Source organism: Vespula vulgaris, chromosome 8 (assembly GCF_905475345.1).
Source record: "Vespula vulgaris chromosome 8, iyVesVulg1.1, whole genome shotgun sequence".
In the NCBI taxonomy this organism is placed as follows: domain Eukaryota; kingdom Metazoa; phylum Arthropoda; class Insecta; order Hymenoptera; family Vespidae; genus Vespula; species Vespula vulgaris.
Genome location: NC_066593.1, coordinates 3,785,717 through 3,801,464, shown reverse-complemented (window position 1 = coordinate 3,801,464; position 15,748 = coordinate 3,785,717). Strand labels below are relative to the sequence as shown.

The 15,748-nt window shown below is 30.9% G+C and overlaps 1 protein-coding gene across 8 annotated transcripts in view; it reads right to left on the bottom strand.

The window, feature by feature from the left end:
• The window catches only part of LOC127065764 (solute carrier family 12 member 4), a 128,447-nt gene that overhangs the window by 42,640 nt on the left and 70,059 nt on the right, over window positions 1-15,748 (bottom strand). The window contains exon 2 of one of the 8 annotated variants that reach the window (XM_050998576.1): window positions 14,387-14,499. The exons of the other annotated variants lie outside the window; for them this stretch is intronic. Coding sequence (XP_050854533.1) covers window positions 14,387-14,444 — 58 coding nt within the window. The 5' untranslated portion in view covers window positions 14,445-14,499. The remainder of the gene's footprint in view (window positions 1-14,386; window positions 14,500-15,748) is intronic. 8 annotated transcript variants of the gene reach the window in all.

The window sequence follows — 15,748 nt, the reverse complement described above, 5'->3', positions numbered from 1 at the left end:
ATATACATGGTATAAAACGTAATGATTGAAACTAGAAGAACGAGAGAGAGGATCATAATTCATTTCTAAGGATTTCGATAGAAAATAGACAATAATAATGACGAGATAGTAACGATAGAATATTATTACGAAAGATTAGAATATTATTAGATGTATACGTAAGAGATTTATACAGTATTAGATAACACAGATAGAAATGTATAAGATATAGAATGTATATAAAGAGAGACAAAGGGAGAGAGAGAGGGGTATATAACTCATTTATATACATTTTCATAGAAAAGACAGAAATAATTACGCTGCAGTAACGATAGAATATTATTAGATAAATACGGAAACAGAACATATAGAAATATTAAATTAGATATCAGATAATAACGATAGGAATATATACAAAAGCATCGAACATATAATCAAGCGAAGAAGAAGAGTATAAAATAATTCATTGCTACGGATTTGAATGGGAAAATAAATTGAAATAATTACAGTATATCGAAAGGGAAGATAAAAATGAATAAAAAAATACAGTTAATCGTTAGAATATTATTAGTGATATCGGTAAAGGATTAATTTCGAATAAAGATACGAATATACATATATAGAACGTAAATAAAAACCGAGAGCTGGAGAAGAGAAAGAGAAATATGAATAATATTTTTTATTAAAAAGGATTTTAAATAACTATCTTCCTCGTTTCGTTTTTAATTACCGAAAAGAACTCGAGATCGATTATAAATGAATTCACAAAGTGAATTTTAATAAACGTCCGCACATTTTATCAATTTACTTTCATTTTTAACGAGCGCAAAGAGCGAAGAGAAAAAAAGAAGGAAGGAAGGAAAAAGAAAGAAAAGAAAAGAAAAAAAAAGAAAAAGGGTGAAGAAAAAAGAAAGCAACAGAAAAGAAAAGAAAAAAAAAACAGTGATAAATAGAAAAGAAACAGAGATAGACAGAAACGAAGAATCTCGTACGAGCTATGGATTTTCTCGAAATCGATAAGACGTTCGCCTTTAATACGGAATAAGAACGGCCGGAGTGGGCAAAACAAAAGAGTTACCTATTCCCGTGGCTTCATGCTCCAGTTAACATTTAACAGTTAAAACCGGAGAGTGCCGCGGAGACTCGATAAATTCCGACGACTGACCCGTACTTACTATGTATATACCTCCGGTTTCCGCGTGACCGAGCTGATATACCTATCTAACCTCTTCCACCCTCCCCCACTCCTTCCTCCACCCCCTTTCTCTTTCTCAACCCCTCGTTCCTACCTATAATATATCCCGAATCTCGGAACTTTTCATTCGAACTTAACGTTCGACCTTTCGGAAAAGGAAATCTGTTTTTTATTTTTTTTTTACGCATGTATTTTTTTTTTTTTTTTTTTACGCAATCATACAATCTTAAATCTTCGATCACTGCTCAGTCTACGACGACCTATTCCGATTTTTTTTTTATTTTTCTTTTATTGTTTTTTATTTTTTTATTTTCTTTTTTTTGTAAATCGTTCTTCGTTATCGAGCAATCGAATTGTTTTCAATGTCCTTTCTTTTCTTTTTTCGTTGCGTTTTGTTTGGTCGTTGTTGTTTTTTTCTTTTTCTTTTTCTTTTTGGCGTACATTTCCGATCGTTTCGCATCGATCGTTAATAATAATTATATGTAATTTGATGTAATATATAATTAAATATGATAATTAAATGTAGCCGGTGCTTCCGCGTTATCCCGGGTTTGTAATTTTATTCTATAAGTTTGTTATTAATTATAGAGTACGCATCGAGCAATTTTAATGCTAACGATACACTTTTTAAAATTAAAGAAGTTAAGCTTAATTCGATGTTGTAAAATATATCAAGCTGTGATAATTGCAACTTATGATTTAATGAATTGTTTGTAATGTTTATGATTTCTACTTATAATGTGTTCACGTGTTCTTTGTAATTTTGTTGTTATTATTATTATTATTATTATCATCATCATCATCATCATCATCATCATCAGTGCAACTATGAGGCGGATACGTCCAAATTTCGCAGTCGACGAAATTAATCACGCTCGTTCTAATCACTGTCGCGACGTTTCAGCTTGTATACGATAAATGACGCATAAAGAGAAACAGAGAAGCAGAGAGAAAGAGAGAAAGGAGGAAAGTGATAACAAAATGTAAAATCGTGAAATGTCAGTAATTATGCCGTGATAAAAGTAATATAAATCAGACGAAAAATTGTACGCCCTACTCAATTATTCAAATTGTCATAATGAGAAATTAAACGCATACCTTTCAAAATTAATAATCTATCCCTTTAATAAATTTTTTTATTTTCTTCTTCCTTTTTCTTTTCGTGTAAATGATATTTCGAAAAATATTATCAATAAATAAAAGTAAACTAAATGGAAGAGAATGAAATTATTAGAACTGTCTCGTTAGAACGAGTCTTTTATTTACCAAATAAAATAAAAAGAAAAAAAAAAGAAAAAAAAAAGAAAAATAAGAAAAACACGAAATTAACGAGCGAAATAAAAGTCGTTTCTTTGTCTATAACTTTTGTCCTCGTCGTTCATAAATTTACAAAGAGAGAAAGAGAGAGGGAGAAAGAGAGAAAGAGAGAGATAAAAAGAATGGCGACATTGCGTCGAGCTCATGCTGCGCATTTAAACGATATTTTTCGTTAAAATTGGGACGGTTTTTAGGGCGGCAAGTAGAAAGGAGTGGAACTATCGACGACCAGCTAATGTGGAACGACATGAGTGCGTTCCACCCAACCCCTCCTATCACTCTCCCTTCCTTAACCCTCCTCACCTTCTCTCTCTCTCTCTCCCTCCCTCTCTGTGTCGCGCGCGCCCTCGCAGGACCAGAGGGCAACGCGTATTCTGCATCATTGACTGCCGGTAGACACGAAAAACAACGTTGATCGATTTTGATTCGCCATTTCTGTCAATCAAAATCGCTCGTTTCTTCAATCATCTTCGAGAAAGAATTTTCTTTTCTTTTTTTTTTGCCATAGTTAAATAGAATAATTTTCTTTGTATAGTTGGAACATATAACATATTATTTTTTTAGTTGGTTGATTATTACTATTATTATTATTTTTTTTCTTTTATAATCAGAGGAATGTTATTTATTTTTTTTTAGAATAAATATTGTTGTAATTAAAATAAGTATATATATATATATATATTTAATCCATCAAAATGTTATGTTGATCTATGCGGTACAAAATTATTATCAAATAAAATCAGATTCTCGTCTAAATTATAATCTGGGAGATAATTAATGTATGAAAATTAATATAGGAAAATTAATATAGGATATTTTGATAGATCTAAGAAGTATTTTCAATGAATATTTTACCTAGATAATCACACGATAGAGTTTCCTTGAAAACAATCTTATGAGAAATAATAATAATGATAACGATAATAATTTTTCTTCATGACGGAAATCATTTTTCTTTTTTTATATTTATATTAGGTATTAATTGAAGTTCCATCCGCTTAGTGCAAATAATTATTTTCGAATTAAACGATACTTTTCGGGGGACCTAACAACAATGTTCCTAATGAATATTCATCGAAGATAATTATACACGAATAAATTCTAATGAAAATAATTCATTTAGATAATAAATAATAATTCTTCTCTCTGATAATATTAATTTTCTAATTATTAATTCTACAAAAAAAATCTTATTCGCTTAGTTCTTCATTATTTAAAAATTTAAAAAAACAGAGAAAACCTTCTCGTTACCTCGAATATAACAATGTCAGAATGAATATTCATGGAATATTATTATACGATATATATATATATATATATATATATATATATATATATTGCACGAAAATAAATTTTATTCAAAAACAATTTATCGAGATAATAAATAATAAATCTCATTTGTAATAATATACATTATTCTTCTAACGAACAATTCTATGAAACAAAACAAGAAAATAGAAAGACAAGAATCTTATCCATTTAATATAAAATTATTTTAAAAATTAAATAAGGACAAACGAAGAACAACGACAAAAAAACAAATATCGATATAGCATATTAATTAATTTCAAAACGAATATTCGTCCTAGATACTTACACGTATAAAAAATACATTCGAAAGCACAATTGATCTATAAAAATAAATAATAATTAATTCTCACCCCGTTCTGTTTATCTATTAACGAAGAATAGATTCTAAAAGTTTTCTACTTGTAATTAAAACAAAAACTCATTCCGATTACACAATGTACTATGATCGACGTCGTCCCTTAAAACGTGAGTGTCCAATTAGTGTCGAAATATAAACGAGGTGAGTTAAACCTCGCGAATGGATACGCCTCGTTTATTGGTACTCTTTCATCGATATAACGATCGATAGATATCATCGACGCAACGAAAATAAAAAAATAAAAAAATATATATATATGTATACATGAACGATGAAAGACAAACGACATTAGTTTAAAAGTTAGTTCATTCGTTCGTTCGATATCGTTCAATTTCGGTATGGGTTTGTAAAAGCGAGCGTTCGCATTTTCAGTTAAATGCAAATGGCGCGCGTATTCTATTAATAAAATTCCAACGAGAGACACGCGTTTTGTTTTCATTAGACCGTTCGTTGACGCGAGTCCATAAAGTGACTGTAAAACGGCCAGATCTGGAAAATACGCACGCACATATTTATATATATATATATTTATGTACATATACTTAAGTATACTGTATTTAAATATGTAGTAGTAAAGATTACTCGAAATAGAATTTCCTACTTTTTTTTTCTTTTTCTTTTTCTTTTTTTGCTTTTTTTTTCTTCTCTTCCTCTTTTTTCTTTTTTTTTTTTAACCAGACTTGAGTTTTGCATCGTTTCGCGGACTCCTCGACGACGACGAATTTGCGTGAATTTATTCGCATAGCAACACAAACGAATTTACACCACGAGAGAGAGAGAGAGAGAGAGAGAGAGAGAGAGAGAGAGAGAAAGAGAGAGAGAGAGAAAATATATTAAACGTATGCGTTTTCCGCAGGCCCTAGATTTTAACTTCCCAATGTAATCTCAACGATGGCGGTCCAAAACTCGTCGAGAAATTTCTACGTTCTAATGAATTCCTCTACTTTTCTCTTGTACATATCATATATACACATACACAACATTTATATTTATATATATATATATATATATATATATATATATATATATGTATATGTATATATACTCATATTACGTGCCTCTTGAAAACGCCTATTAAACGCCTAGAAAATTAAAGACCTAAATATAATAATATCCAGGATAATTCTAAAAAAGAAGAGAAAAGAAAAAAGAAGAATAATTACTCGTTCCTCTCGCGAACGGAATTATCGTTCTGCTATTATTACTTTTGAAATTAGATTTATCTCGATTTGTTTCTTTCGTTTCATTTTTAAACAACTGATAAAAATATTTTCATAACAATTTTATATTAATCTCTTGAATTTTATGAAGAAAGAAATGAATATTTGTCGAATAATTGTAATTTAATTGTTTTCTAAAAAAAAGAAGAGTTTAATCAAATATTAAAAAAAAATATATATGTATATGTATAAGATAATCAGATATGTATAGGATAATAATAGATACGTATAGTCGGTCAATAACCGGAAACAATTATTAAATATCGATAAGCTAACGAGAATTGTTCAGTGAGAATATTTCTGTTAATAATATACCTAAATGCTTTATCGAGCATCAATAATTAAACGACTAAGATGACGAGGGTAATTTAAAATTCATCATGTTTCCGAGATTGACGTCAAATCGATTCGTAAACCTATCGAAGTGATACCAAAATGAAAGCAAAATGTGAAATTCGAAATTCTCACGAATAAATATCGATATTACATTATATAGTATATCCTACGTAATACAAAATATTCCAATTAAATACGAATATACATATAACGATAAGATTAACGTATTATATAGTACGTATCGTATAAAAGCATTAAAGGCCAACAGAACGAAAAGAGAAAAAAAAAAAAAGAAAAATTATTAACTATAAATAAAACGTTTCTCGAAAAGTGTATGAGTTATCGGATAAACCATTTGTTAATGTCAACTGCAGGATTCTCGATACACGAAGTCGATATTTGTATCGACGTCGATGAACGTTTTTAATATTCGTGCTGAAAAAAATATCTAGTACTATGAATAGTTTTTTCTGTGGTAACGAACGAGACGAGAAAAAAAAAGAAGAGAAAAAAAGAGAAAAGAAAAGTACATTAGGATTCTAAACATTTTTTTTTTTATGACAGCTTAGACAACTAATCGCAGTATTATTTCCTTCTCATTCTCCGTCTCTAACAATCAATAATATCCAAATTACAAACAAGAAATAATAAATACAAGACGAGTCCAAAATTCCTAGATGATCTCAAATATCAATTACTCGTTTCGAAATTTTCAAACATTGAAACAAATTTTCACTTCATTTTAATACTTTCAAAGTTAACAAGCTTGACTATCCGACCTCGAAAAAAAAGAAGGAATGATAAAAATAAAGATAAAAATAAAATCTACTTTCAAAATCACTGCTTATTGACACTTTCTGATCGATCTTTTTGATGTACATAAATTTGTAACCTACCCTACTGTATTTTTTTTGTGTATCATCTTTTTTTTTTAGCTGAAAACGTAAACGAAATGAATGAATAAATTAATTATCTAATAATCCGTAACGAGAAAAATGAGAGTAGAAAATTTTAATCCACTTTACAAAATGAATTTTTTACGAGCAAAAATTCTTCATCGATTTAATCGTTCAATTCCAATATATACATATACATACACATACACAACACATGCTGTCTCTCTCACTCTCTCTTTCTTTTTCTCTCTATATGTCTTTCTCTGACAGAGTAACAGCAAGGCGACAAGTACGTCGTTTGCAGGCTTCAAAAGGCGACAAACCCCTCAAAGGTCGCGAGACAATGCTCGTTTCGACTTTGACAGTAATTCCCGCATTGTTTTGCTTAACCCCTGCGCCACGACCGAGATTCTTCTCGGCGGTCGTTGAAAAGCGCTTGGAACGCGGTGGGATGAGAAAAACGATAGCTGCCGTCGCTCGAGCGTCTGAAAGAGGTTACGATTAGCTCTCTCAGCATCCCCCTCCTTCCTTCCCCCATTCACCTAAACAGCGACACCACCCTCGCTCAAAAAATTGAGCACCCTATTCGAATATAACTGGGGAGAAAGAAAAACAAAGACAAAAACAAAGTATTATTCTTATCGAAGAAATTTTATATTATAAAGAATTTGATATTTACGAATCAACGATGATTGCACCTTCGTATATTTTGTTTAAAGATATTTTAAAATATTTTAAAAGAACTGTTTTAGATATATTCCATAATGCATATGTGTGTGCGCGTATAGGTTTATATATATATATATGTGTGTGTGTATATGTATATGTATATAAATGTATAAGATATCTATAAATAAACGTTTTCAAAGATCATCAAAAACATGCAACACTTTATTACAATTTTTATAACTAATATCACGTATCAACAAATCAATTCTCCCCTTATAAAAAATATTTATCAAATTATCCAATCATATTAGATTATAATAAAAATGAACATTCTTTGTCTCTCTCTCTCTTTTTTTTCAATCTCACACTCAGTGCCGAAGAAAATGATTAATTGTTATTTATCGAATGTAAATTTCTTGTAAATATTAAGGAGCGAACCCCGATCGAAGGTTCGTCATTCGTTATCAGGTTTATTGGAAAACGCTTGGTGCTGGCTTTCAGTTTCGTGTATCTATCGGAGCTTTAATGGAGCGTCAAGTATTTGACGACTGTTAGAAAGAGTCTTCGATCTTCGTTTTAGCCATAGCTAAAGGTACCTAAAGCGTGATTATGATAGGACAGCTCGATCACAGTAGTTTCCACCGATTTAATGTCGATGTCGTCGACGTCGTCTAGATCGTTCATCCCTCGTTCCTTTTTTTTTCCTTTCCTTTTTCCTATTTTTTTTTTTTAACTACTTTTCTTTTTCTCTTCTTTTTTTCTGTCCACCTCCTTTTCCTCCTCCTTTTTCTCGTTCTCCGATTGTGAACGAGATTTAAGTTACCCAATCGATCTATCTCTTTCGCATCGTCAGCGTTTAAATCGTCTTCGACAGTAGTTTTCAAAGCCAATGCTTTTGAAACTGGACAGAATTATTGATCGAACATGAGTTATGAGCGAGACGAGTCTTATCGTCAATAATAACGTTCCTTCTATCCTAATCGTCGTTTTTACATAAATCGATGATTTTCGGCTGACGTTAATATTTTTCTTCTACTAGAAAAGTCCTCCCCTTTATTTCTTTTCTTTTCTCTTCTTTTTCTTTCTCTTCTCTATACTTATAAATCAGTATCGATGTATCATATACGAAGAAATAATTATCATTCTATAATAATTTATTCGTTTTTATTGTAATCTCGTTAATTTCACGTTTAATCGAACGAAACTTAAACATAAGCACACGCTTTTAAAAATTTCGAATCAATTTCGACATCGATATTATTTGCGATAGAAATCTTTCTGTCTTACTCTGATTTAATAAATAATAATAATAATAACGATGACGATGTTGATGATAATAATAATAATAATAATTCCTCTCTTTATTCGTGGACGGAAGAAAATCATTCCGAGAATGTTCATTCCTTTTTAATAACCTCGAGAGAAACAGAAAATCAAGATGGAAGATAACAAGATATTAAAAAAAATAAAAAAGAAATAAAAAAAGAAAAAGTAACTAAAACAGAAATAAAAATATCGTAGATCCAACAGCGATATAACGATACTATTCTACGAACGGAGAAAGGTGAGAGAAGATAGAAAATGATTTGTAGTCGTCAGATATGACATAGAAATGGAAGCAAGTAAAACTTTTCTTCTTTGAAAAGTCTCTTTCCATCTCTCTCCGTCTCTCTGATTTTCGAGAGGTGTGGGAACAGTAGGGCTAACGAGTAATGGCCTAAGGGCTGACGAGCTAAGTCGTAATCTACTCGGTGTATTCAACACACGTTGGATGGTGACAGTCAACGATGGTGTAGTACGGTGGTCATTCTTCAAAAGAAGAGGAAGGAGAAAAAGAAAAAAAAGAAGCAAAAGAAAAGAAAACGAAGAGGGAGCAAAAATAGAAAAAGAAAGAGAAAGAGAAAAGGAAAGAAGGAAAAAAAAGAGGGAGATAGTAAGGAAAGAGTGAAAAAGAGAAGAAAAAAGAGAAAGAGAAAAAAAAGGGAATAGAAAAAACGAAACGAAGAAGACGAACAAAGGGATACGAGTGGTGATGATAGTGATGGTGGTGGTGGTGGTGATGATGATAATGACGATGACGACTACGATGACGAAGATGGAGGGAAATAAAGAAGACGAGTGGTGGATGTTGGTGGTAATGCAACAGAGTGGATGGAGGGGGATTGTAAACAACCATTGGTTGGAAAAAAAGCTGAGAGATTAGTCACCCCTTTTACAAGAGATTACTTACTCGTTACTTAAAAGAAGAACTCGTTTCGTGTGACACGTCCTCCATTACTTTTCTTCTTTTACTTTTACTTGTTCTCTCTCTCTCTCTCTCTCTCTCTCTCTCTCTCTCTCTTTCTATTTTTTTTCATCAGCCTATCTCTTCTTTTCTCTCTCTCTCTTTCTCTTTCTCGAACGAGCGAACGAACGAACGAACGAATGAACGAATGAACGAGCGCGAGCGCGATATGACGTCGATAAATCCGGAGATGTCGTAATATCGATTATCCCTGGGATTACGTGTACGATATAACAGGTGGAAGAGCGCATGAAAATAAACGACACGATGAGAACGATCGAAGAAAAGCTTCCGTTATTACTACTACTACTATACTACTATGTCTATTACCGATACTACTACTACTATACTACTATGTCTATTACCGATACTACTACTACTATTACTGATATCACTACTACTACTACTATTACTCTACTGATACTATTGATATTACTGATACTACTACTACTACTACTACTACTACTACTACTACTACTACTACTACTACTATAATAATTTATTATTATTATCAATATTATGAGAGTTTTATGATAAACATTTGCTCCTACGAGAAAAAGGAAAGATATATATCTAATATATTCTTATATTTTCATACGAAGCTATGCTGCTTCAAACATTTTCCCCGATCTAAAATTTAAAATATCCTTAAAAAATCTCTCATGGGATTTTTTTTTTTTTTTTATTATAAGTGATCCTTCTGAAACATTCTCACCGATGCCAACGCCATTTTAACGGGATTATTTTTAGGAAAAGAATTTTGACATTCGGACGTACAATCGGACAGAATATTTTTCTACAACAGCGAGAATGATAATTTTGTAAGCTTAAAAGTTTCTGTGTGAATTCTTTTTTTTTTCTTTTTCAAATTAAATATCATTTTATCTTTTTTTCTTCCTTTTTATTTTGAAATTGAAATGTTTCAAAATGCGCGGAGCAGAATATTTCGACGTATTTATGTCGGCTCCCTTCAAATTTTTTCTTTTCTCTTGTGAATTCTAAAAATTATGAAAAGAAAATTTCATTCTACGTATGTTATATTTATTTGATAATTTGTTAATGAATAATTTATTATTTTCTTACAAGAAGATATGGAATTTTCGAGTTAAAGAAGAACAAACAGTATTCGTTTTCTTAAATAAAAAACAATAAAAGAGAAAAAAGAAGATATAAAAGGTCGTATCGATAAATTAATTATTATAATTAACTTTTACTAAACTGTTGTATTACACTTATCCTATTATTTATAATGAAAGTTATGTTAGATAATTACGAGAAGATTTCCTGTCGACCGACCGTAATTACTGGAAATGTTCGCATTGAAAATGTAATTTCCTCTGTTCGATACCAAGATAACGTTCCCCTTGTTTGTTTTCACCCTCGGGATACCTTAGGTGAGTAAACTATTATTCAACGTAGCCGCAGATGTGGTTGGGATCGGGTAACGTAGTAATTCGCCAAACTGCGACTACGGAAAACGAGAAACCAAAATGATTTGCTTCAATTTCAAATAGAATCGATCAAACGATCCAACTGGTACGTATCGATCGTATTGAAATTATTAAGTGTAAAAGGGATCCCTATTAAATTCAAAGTGAGTATAAAATTTTAATGACAAAAGGAAAAGAAAGAAAAAATTAATTGTAGCAAGAGGAGAACAAAATTCTTTTAATCGCAAAGAACTTATCGATATTCGAAAAATTTGTAGAAATTTTTAATCGGACGAAATTAGAATGTGACATTTTTATCTTCCCCTTTTTTCTTTTATCTTTTATATATCTGGCAATAAATAAATATGACATGTAGGGTTGGCCGAAGGTTCTTATAAAAAGGCTATCAAAAGTATCAATTTTTAGACAAATTTTCTTTCCTCTTGCAGCTCGTAAAACTACAAGGAGTAACTTGTAATATTACAATCTTAAAGTCTCGAAAAAAAAAAATAAATAAAATAAAATAAATAATCTTTAAAATCGTCCAAGAACTCTTACATCTCTATTTTCTCTATTTTCTACATTTACAAATATTTACTGTTAATTAAAAACTCGTCCATGCAATAACATAAATTATCAACTGATCCGAACACAAATGACATACTCGATAACTCTAGTTTTACATTTGTAACTTTTTAAACAACATCATTATTACTATATCGATAGAATTATTCATCCAAACGAAAAGAGATAATTAAAATATACTCATAAATCAATTTTATCTTAATTCGTTAAGAATGTAAATTGTATCATCACGATAAATGAAGAAGCGATTAGAAATATTGATAAAGTCTCTCTCTCTCTCTCTCTCTCTCTCTGGAGTATAACAAAACTCACGATAATGTCGCGATAATAGAAAGAAAATTTAGAACGTACAAGAAAGAAAGAAAGAAAGAAAGATAAAGAAAGATAAAGAAAGATAAAGAAATTGAATTTGAAGAAGAGATCAGGAAGAGTTTGCCTTCGGGGTTTCCTTTTAGATGTTTTCCACTTTCTTCTTTCCTTTTCCTATCTTAGTTTCCTTACCATGATCAATTTGTCGACTCGTTGGCGTCAATTTATCGTGTCCAACCCCCCGTAGGAGGTTATTTCCGTCTGGCGATGGTCGGCCTCGAGCTGGAAAACCTCCCTCGTAGGTTGGTTGCTTCGTATACGTACATACGTATGTACATACGTATGTACATACGTATGTACAACACAACACATCGACTATGGATAGGAAGCCACTGTTTTAAAGAGCGTATCGAGGTAATTCGTGCCTTCGCCGTGGTGGCACAAGGTCAGGAAAATCGATAGAACGCAGACAACGAGGTAACGATGCCACGAACCGATACCAGCCACCTCTTCGGTGACGTTAGTTTGTGTACCGGTTCACCCTATCAGCTTTTATATATCTCTATAGTCCATTGAGAAAAACAAGGAAATGTTTTCTTTCCCTTTTACCTTCATGTCACATTATTTATATATAATTAAATGTGTTTATGTATGGGGTATATATATATATATATATATATATATATATATATATATATAAATATGGTAGATGGGTAAGGTATACTTATCTATCGTATAAATGTATGTATACGTATGATTAATATGAGTGTATGTGTACATACGTATGTATGATTAAATTGGATAAAAAGAAAAATATCAAAGATGTTTATATATATATATCTAAGCGTTCGGAATTATTTAATATTAATGATGATGACGATGAGGAAGACGATGATCATACGATAGTTATCATTTTTATGGGATATTTTTCAAAGAAATTTCGAATCTTCCCTCTCAAAAGAAAGAAAGAAAAAAAAAAGAAATAAAATGGAAAGAAAAGAAAGGAAAGAAGAGATATATGTTGACTAGCAAAATAAATTGTGCTGGTCAGAGGAACATCAAAAAGAAGTGTAAGAAAACTATGCGTTAAAAATGTATGTAGGTCGTTCATTGTTATGTTCAGAAAGATGAACGACAAAGCTTTGTTTATTTGGAAAAGTTATGTGAAGGAGTATCCTAGGCACATATACGTGTATATATATACATATATACATATATATATACATATATGTATATATATATATACATATATAATTGTGAAGGACGCCCTCGCAAAGTGCATAATTTTCTCGTTAAGTAGAGTTTAATGGAATTAGCCTCGTTTTGAAAACGAGCCCCAAATGCCTTTGGTGAAACGGTTTGTCAACGAGAAAGCCTTTGGTACACTTAGGGTTCCCCCTAACTTTTTGTTCAAGTACCAAAACAACAAAACGTAATTGTTGTTACTCCCGGGCTGTATTCCCACGTTAATTCTATTAAAAATGCTTGGTATAATTATATAATCGAATATATATATATTAAAAAAATATTTCTTTTACAATTCAAGCAACTTTAAAAAGTCTATAATCGTTTAATTTTAAATATTGAACTTTTTTTTCCACTTAATAACAATACAACGAAAGAAAAGAAATTTCTTTTGGATCTTCTCATTTAATTAAATTATTTAAAAGGTAAGGTAAGATAGAGAGATCGATGGAAATAAAAGTTGTAATTATTGTTTTAAAGAATTCTATGAAAAATGATATAAATGAATTTTCTAACTCGGTAATAAGTTTTTCAATAACATTAAAAGATAATTTTCTTATGAATTATTTAAGAGGAAAAAGCTTCATTCTCATTTTTGTTTCTATTTTTTTCTCTCTCTCTATCTCTCTTTTTTTTTTTCTATACTTAATTTTAACATCGTAACATCTATTTCATAGTTAATGTAAGTAAGTATTAGTTGAAACTCATAAATATAGTTACCAAGAAAAAAAAAAAATTAATCGATCGCTAAAAAAAAAATATAAACTTTTATAATAATTCTAAATTATAATCCTGTTTCTTTTTCTTTTCTTCTTTTTTCTATCTTCCGAAACAGAAATTAATTTTCCTTCGATCTTATGAATTAATTTAATTATTACAAAGTTAAGACAGATGGATCGATGGAATTAAATTAAAAGTTGTGATTATTGTTTTAAAAAATTTGCCAAACTTGGTAATAAGTTTATGACATATATTAAACAGATAATTTTCTTTGGAATTACTTTATAGAAAAGTTTCGTGAATTTTCTATTTGCATTTTTGATCTCTCTCTCTCTCTCTCTCTCTCTCTGTCTCTGTCTCTGTCTCTCCGTTTAATTTCAATTTCAAAGATCGGCAAATAACAAAATTGTTAGACGAAACTCGTTGAAATCGAGATAGAAGAAAGTTAAAGTGACCGTAGGTAACCATTAAACTTTGACTCCATCCTTTCTCTATCTCACGGTAAAATAAAACTAATAGATATTGTACTTGCCTTCAAGAATCTCTTCCTTTTTCGCTAGTATCAGAGGAATTGCACCGGAAGCACTCATCTCTTCTCTTCTTTCTCTTATTCCTCTCTTCGATCTTCGATTTTACAGTTCGTTCCTTCGTGTCCACGAAAGTGAAAGAGTAAAAAACAAAAACACGATAGACATATATTTCACTATTCACTCTTAGACACAATCGAGAAAATGGAGGAACACATTTCCCTAGATTTTCTTTCTTTTCTCTTTCTTTCTTTCTCTTTTTTTTTTACGAGACGAATGAATCGAATGAACGAAGAAAACGGTCGATTTCTTTCCTATCTTTTTCTATATCCTTTCAACCTGTCTCTTTTATCGAAAAGACAGAAAGAAAGATAGATACATACACACACACACACACACACACACACATTCACAAACACACAGACAGAAAATATAGAACTATAACAAAAAAGAAAGAACCTTCGTTATCTCCAATAGTCTGTCCTATTCGATGTTCACTATCGTGTAAATAGTTCGAACTTGTATCGGAAACACATGAAATGTTAAAATACTTCGTTCACTTCCTCTCTCTCTCTCTCTCTTTCTCTCTATCCGTGTTGACATAAAATAAGATGAAAAATAAAGTATGAAGAAAGAGAAAATAACTTTGTCCTTGACAACGATTACTATTTCGAACGAGTAAGATCTCCTACGTGGGAGTTTTTATTTCTTATCAATCTTTGTTGTTATCATCTTTGTCGATGCGATATGTGACGGTATAAAATTTTCAAGGGAGGAAAAAAAATAAATTTAAAAAAGAAAAAGCTTCAGACTCGAGTCGAACGATGTAACGAAGTAACCGGGTCATTCGGTCCTCGTTCGTTTATACCGTCCACGTTATACCGCTCCCTCCGCACCTTTCTTACCCTCACCCTAGCCCTTAGCTCTTCTCACTCTCACACTCATTTTCTCCTATATCTATCTCCCTTACTCCCTACCTCTCTTCTCTCCTCTCTCATTCTTTTTCTCTCTCTTTCACTTTTCTACCCTTCTTGTTCAATGTCCACGGTCGACGTCCGTCTATCTTATTTCGAACATGGAGCCAACTGTAATCTATGTCGTCTCATGTTGTTTACGAATGGAACTTGTTTTTTCGTGACTTTTTTTTTTTTTTTTTAATCGACCGATCGCGAATAAATTTTTTACGAAAATAAATTCCCAGACGATATGACATTTGAATTTTAATGTTAATGTATTTTCTTTTTTTAAATGTTAGTGATATATATATATTATGTGTGTATATTTTGTTTTATTGTAATTAATAATATTGTAAAGTATATATATATATATATGTTATATGCTTGTTCCTCATGTAATAATGTTTATAT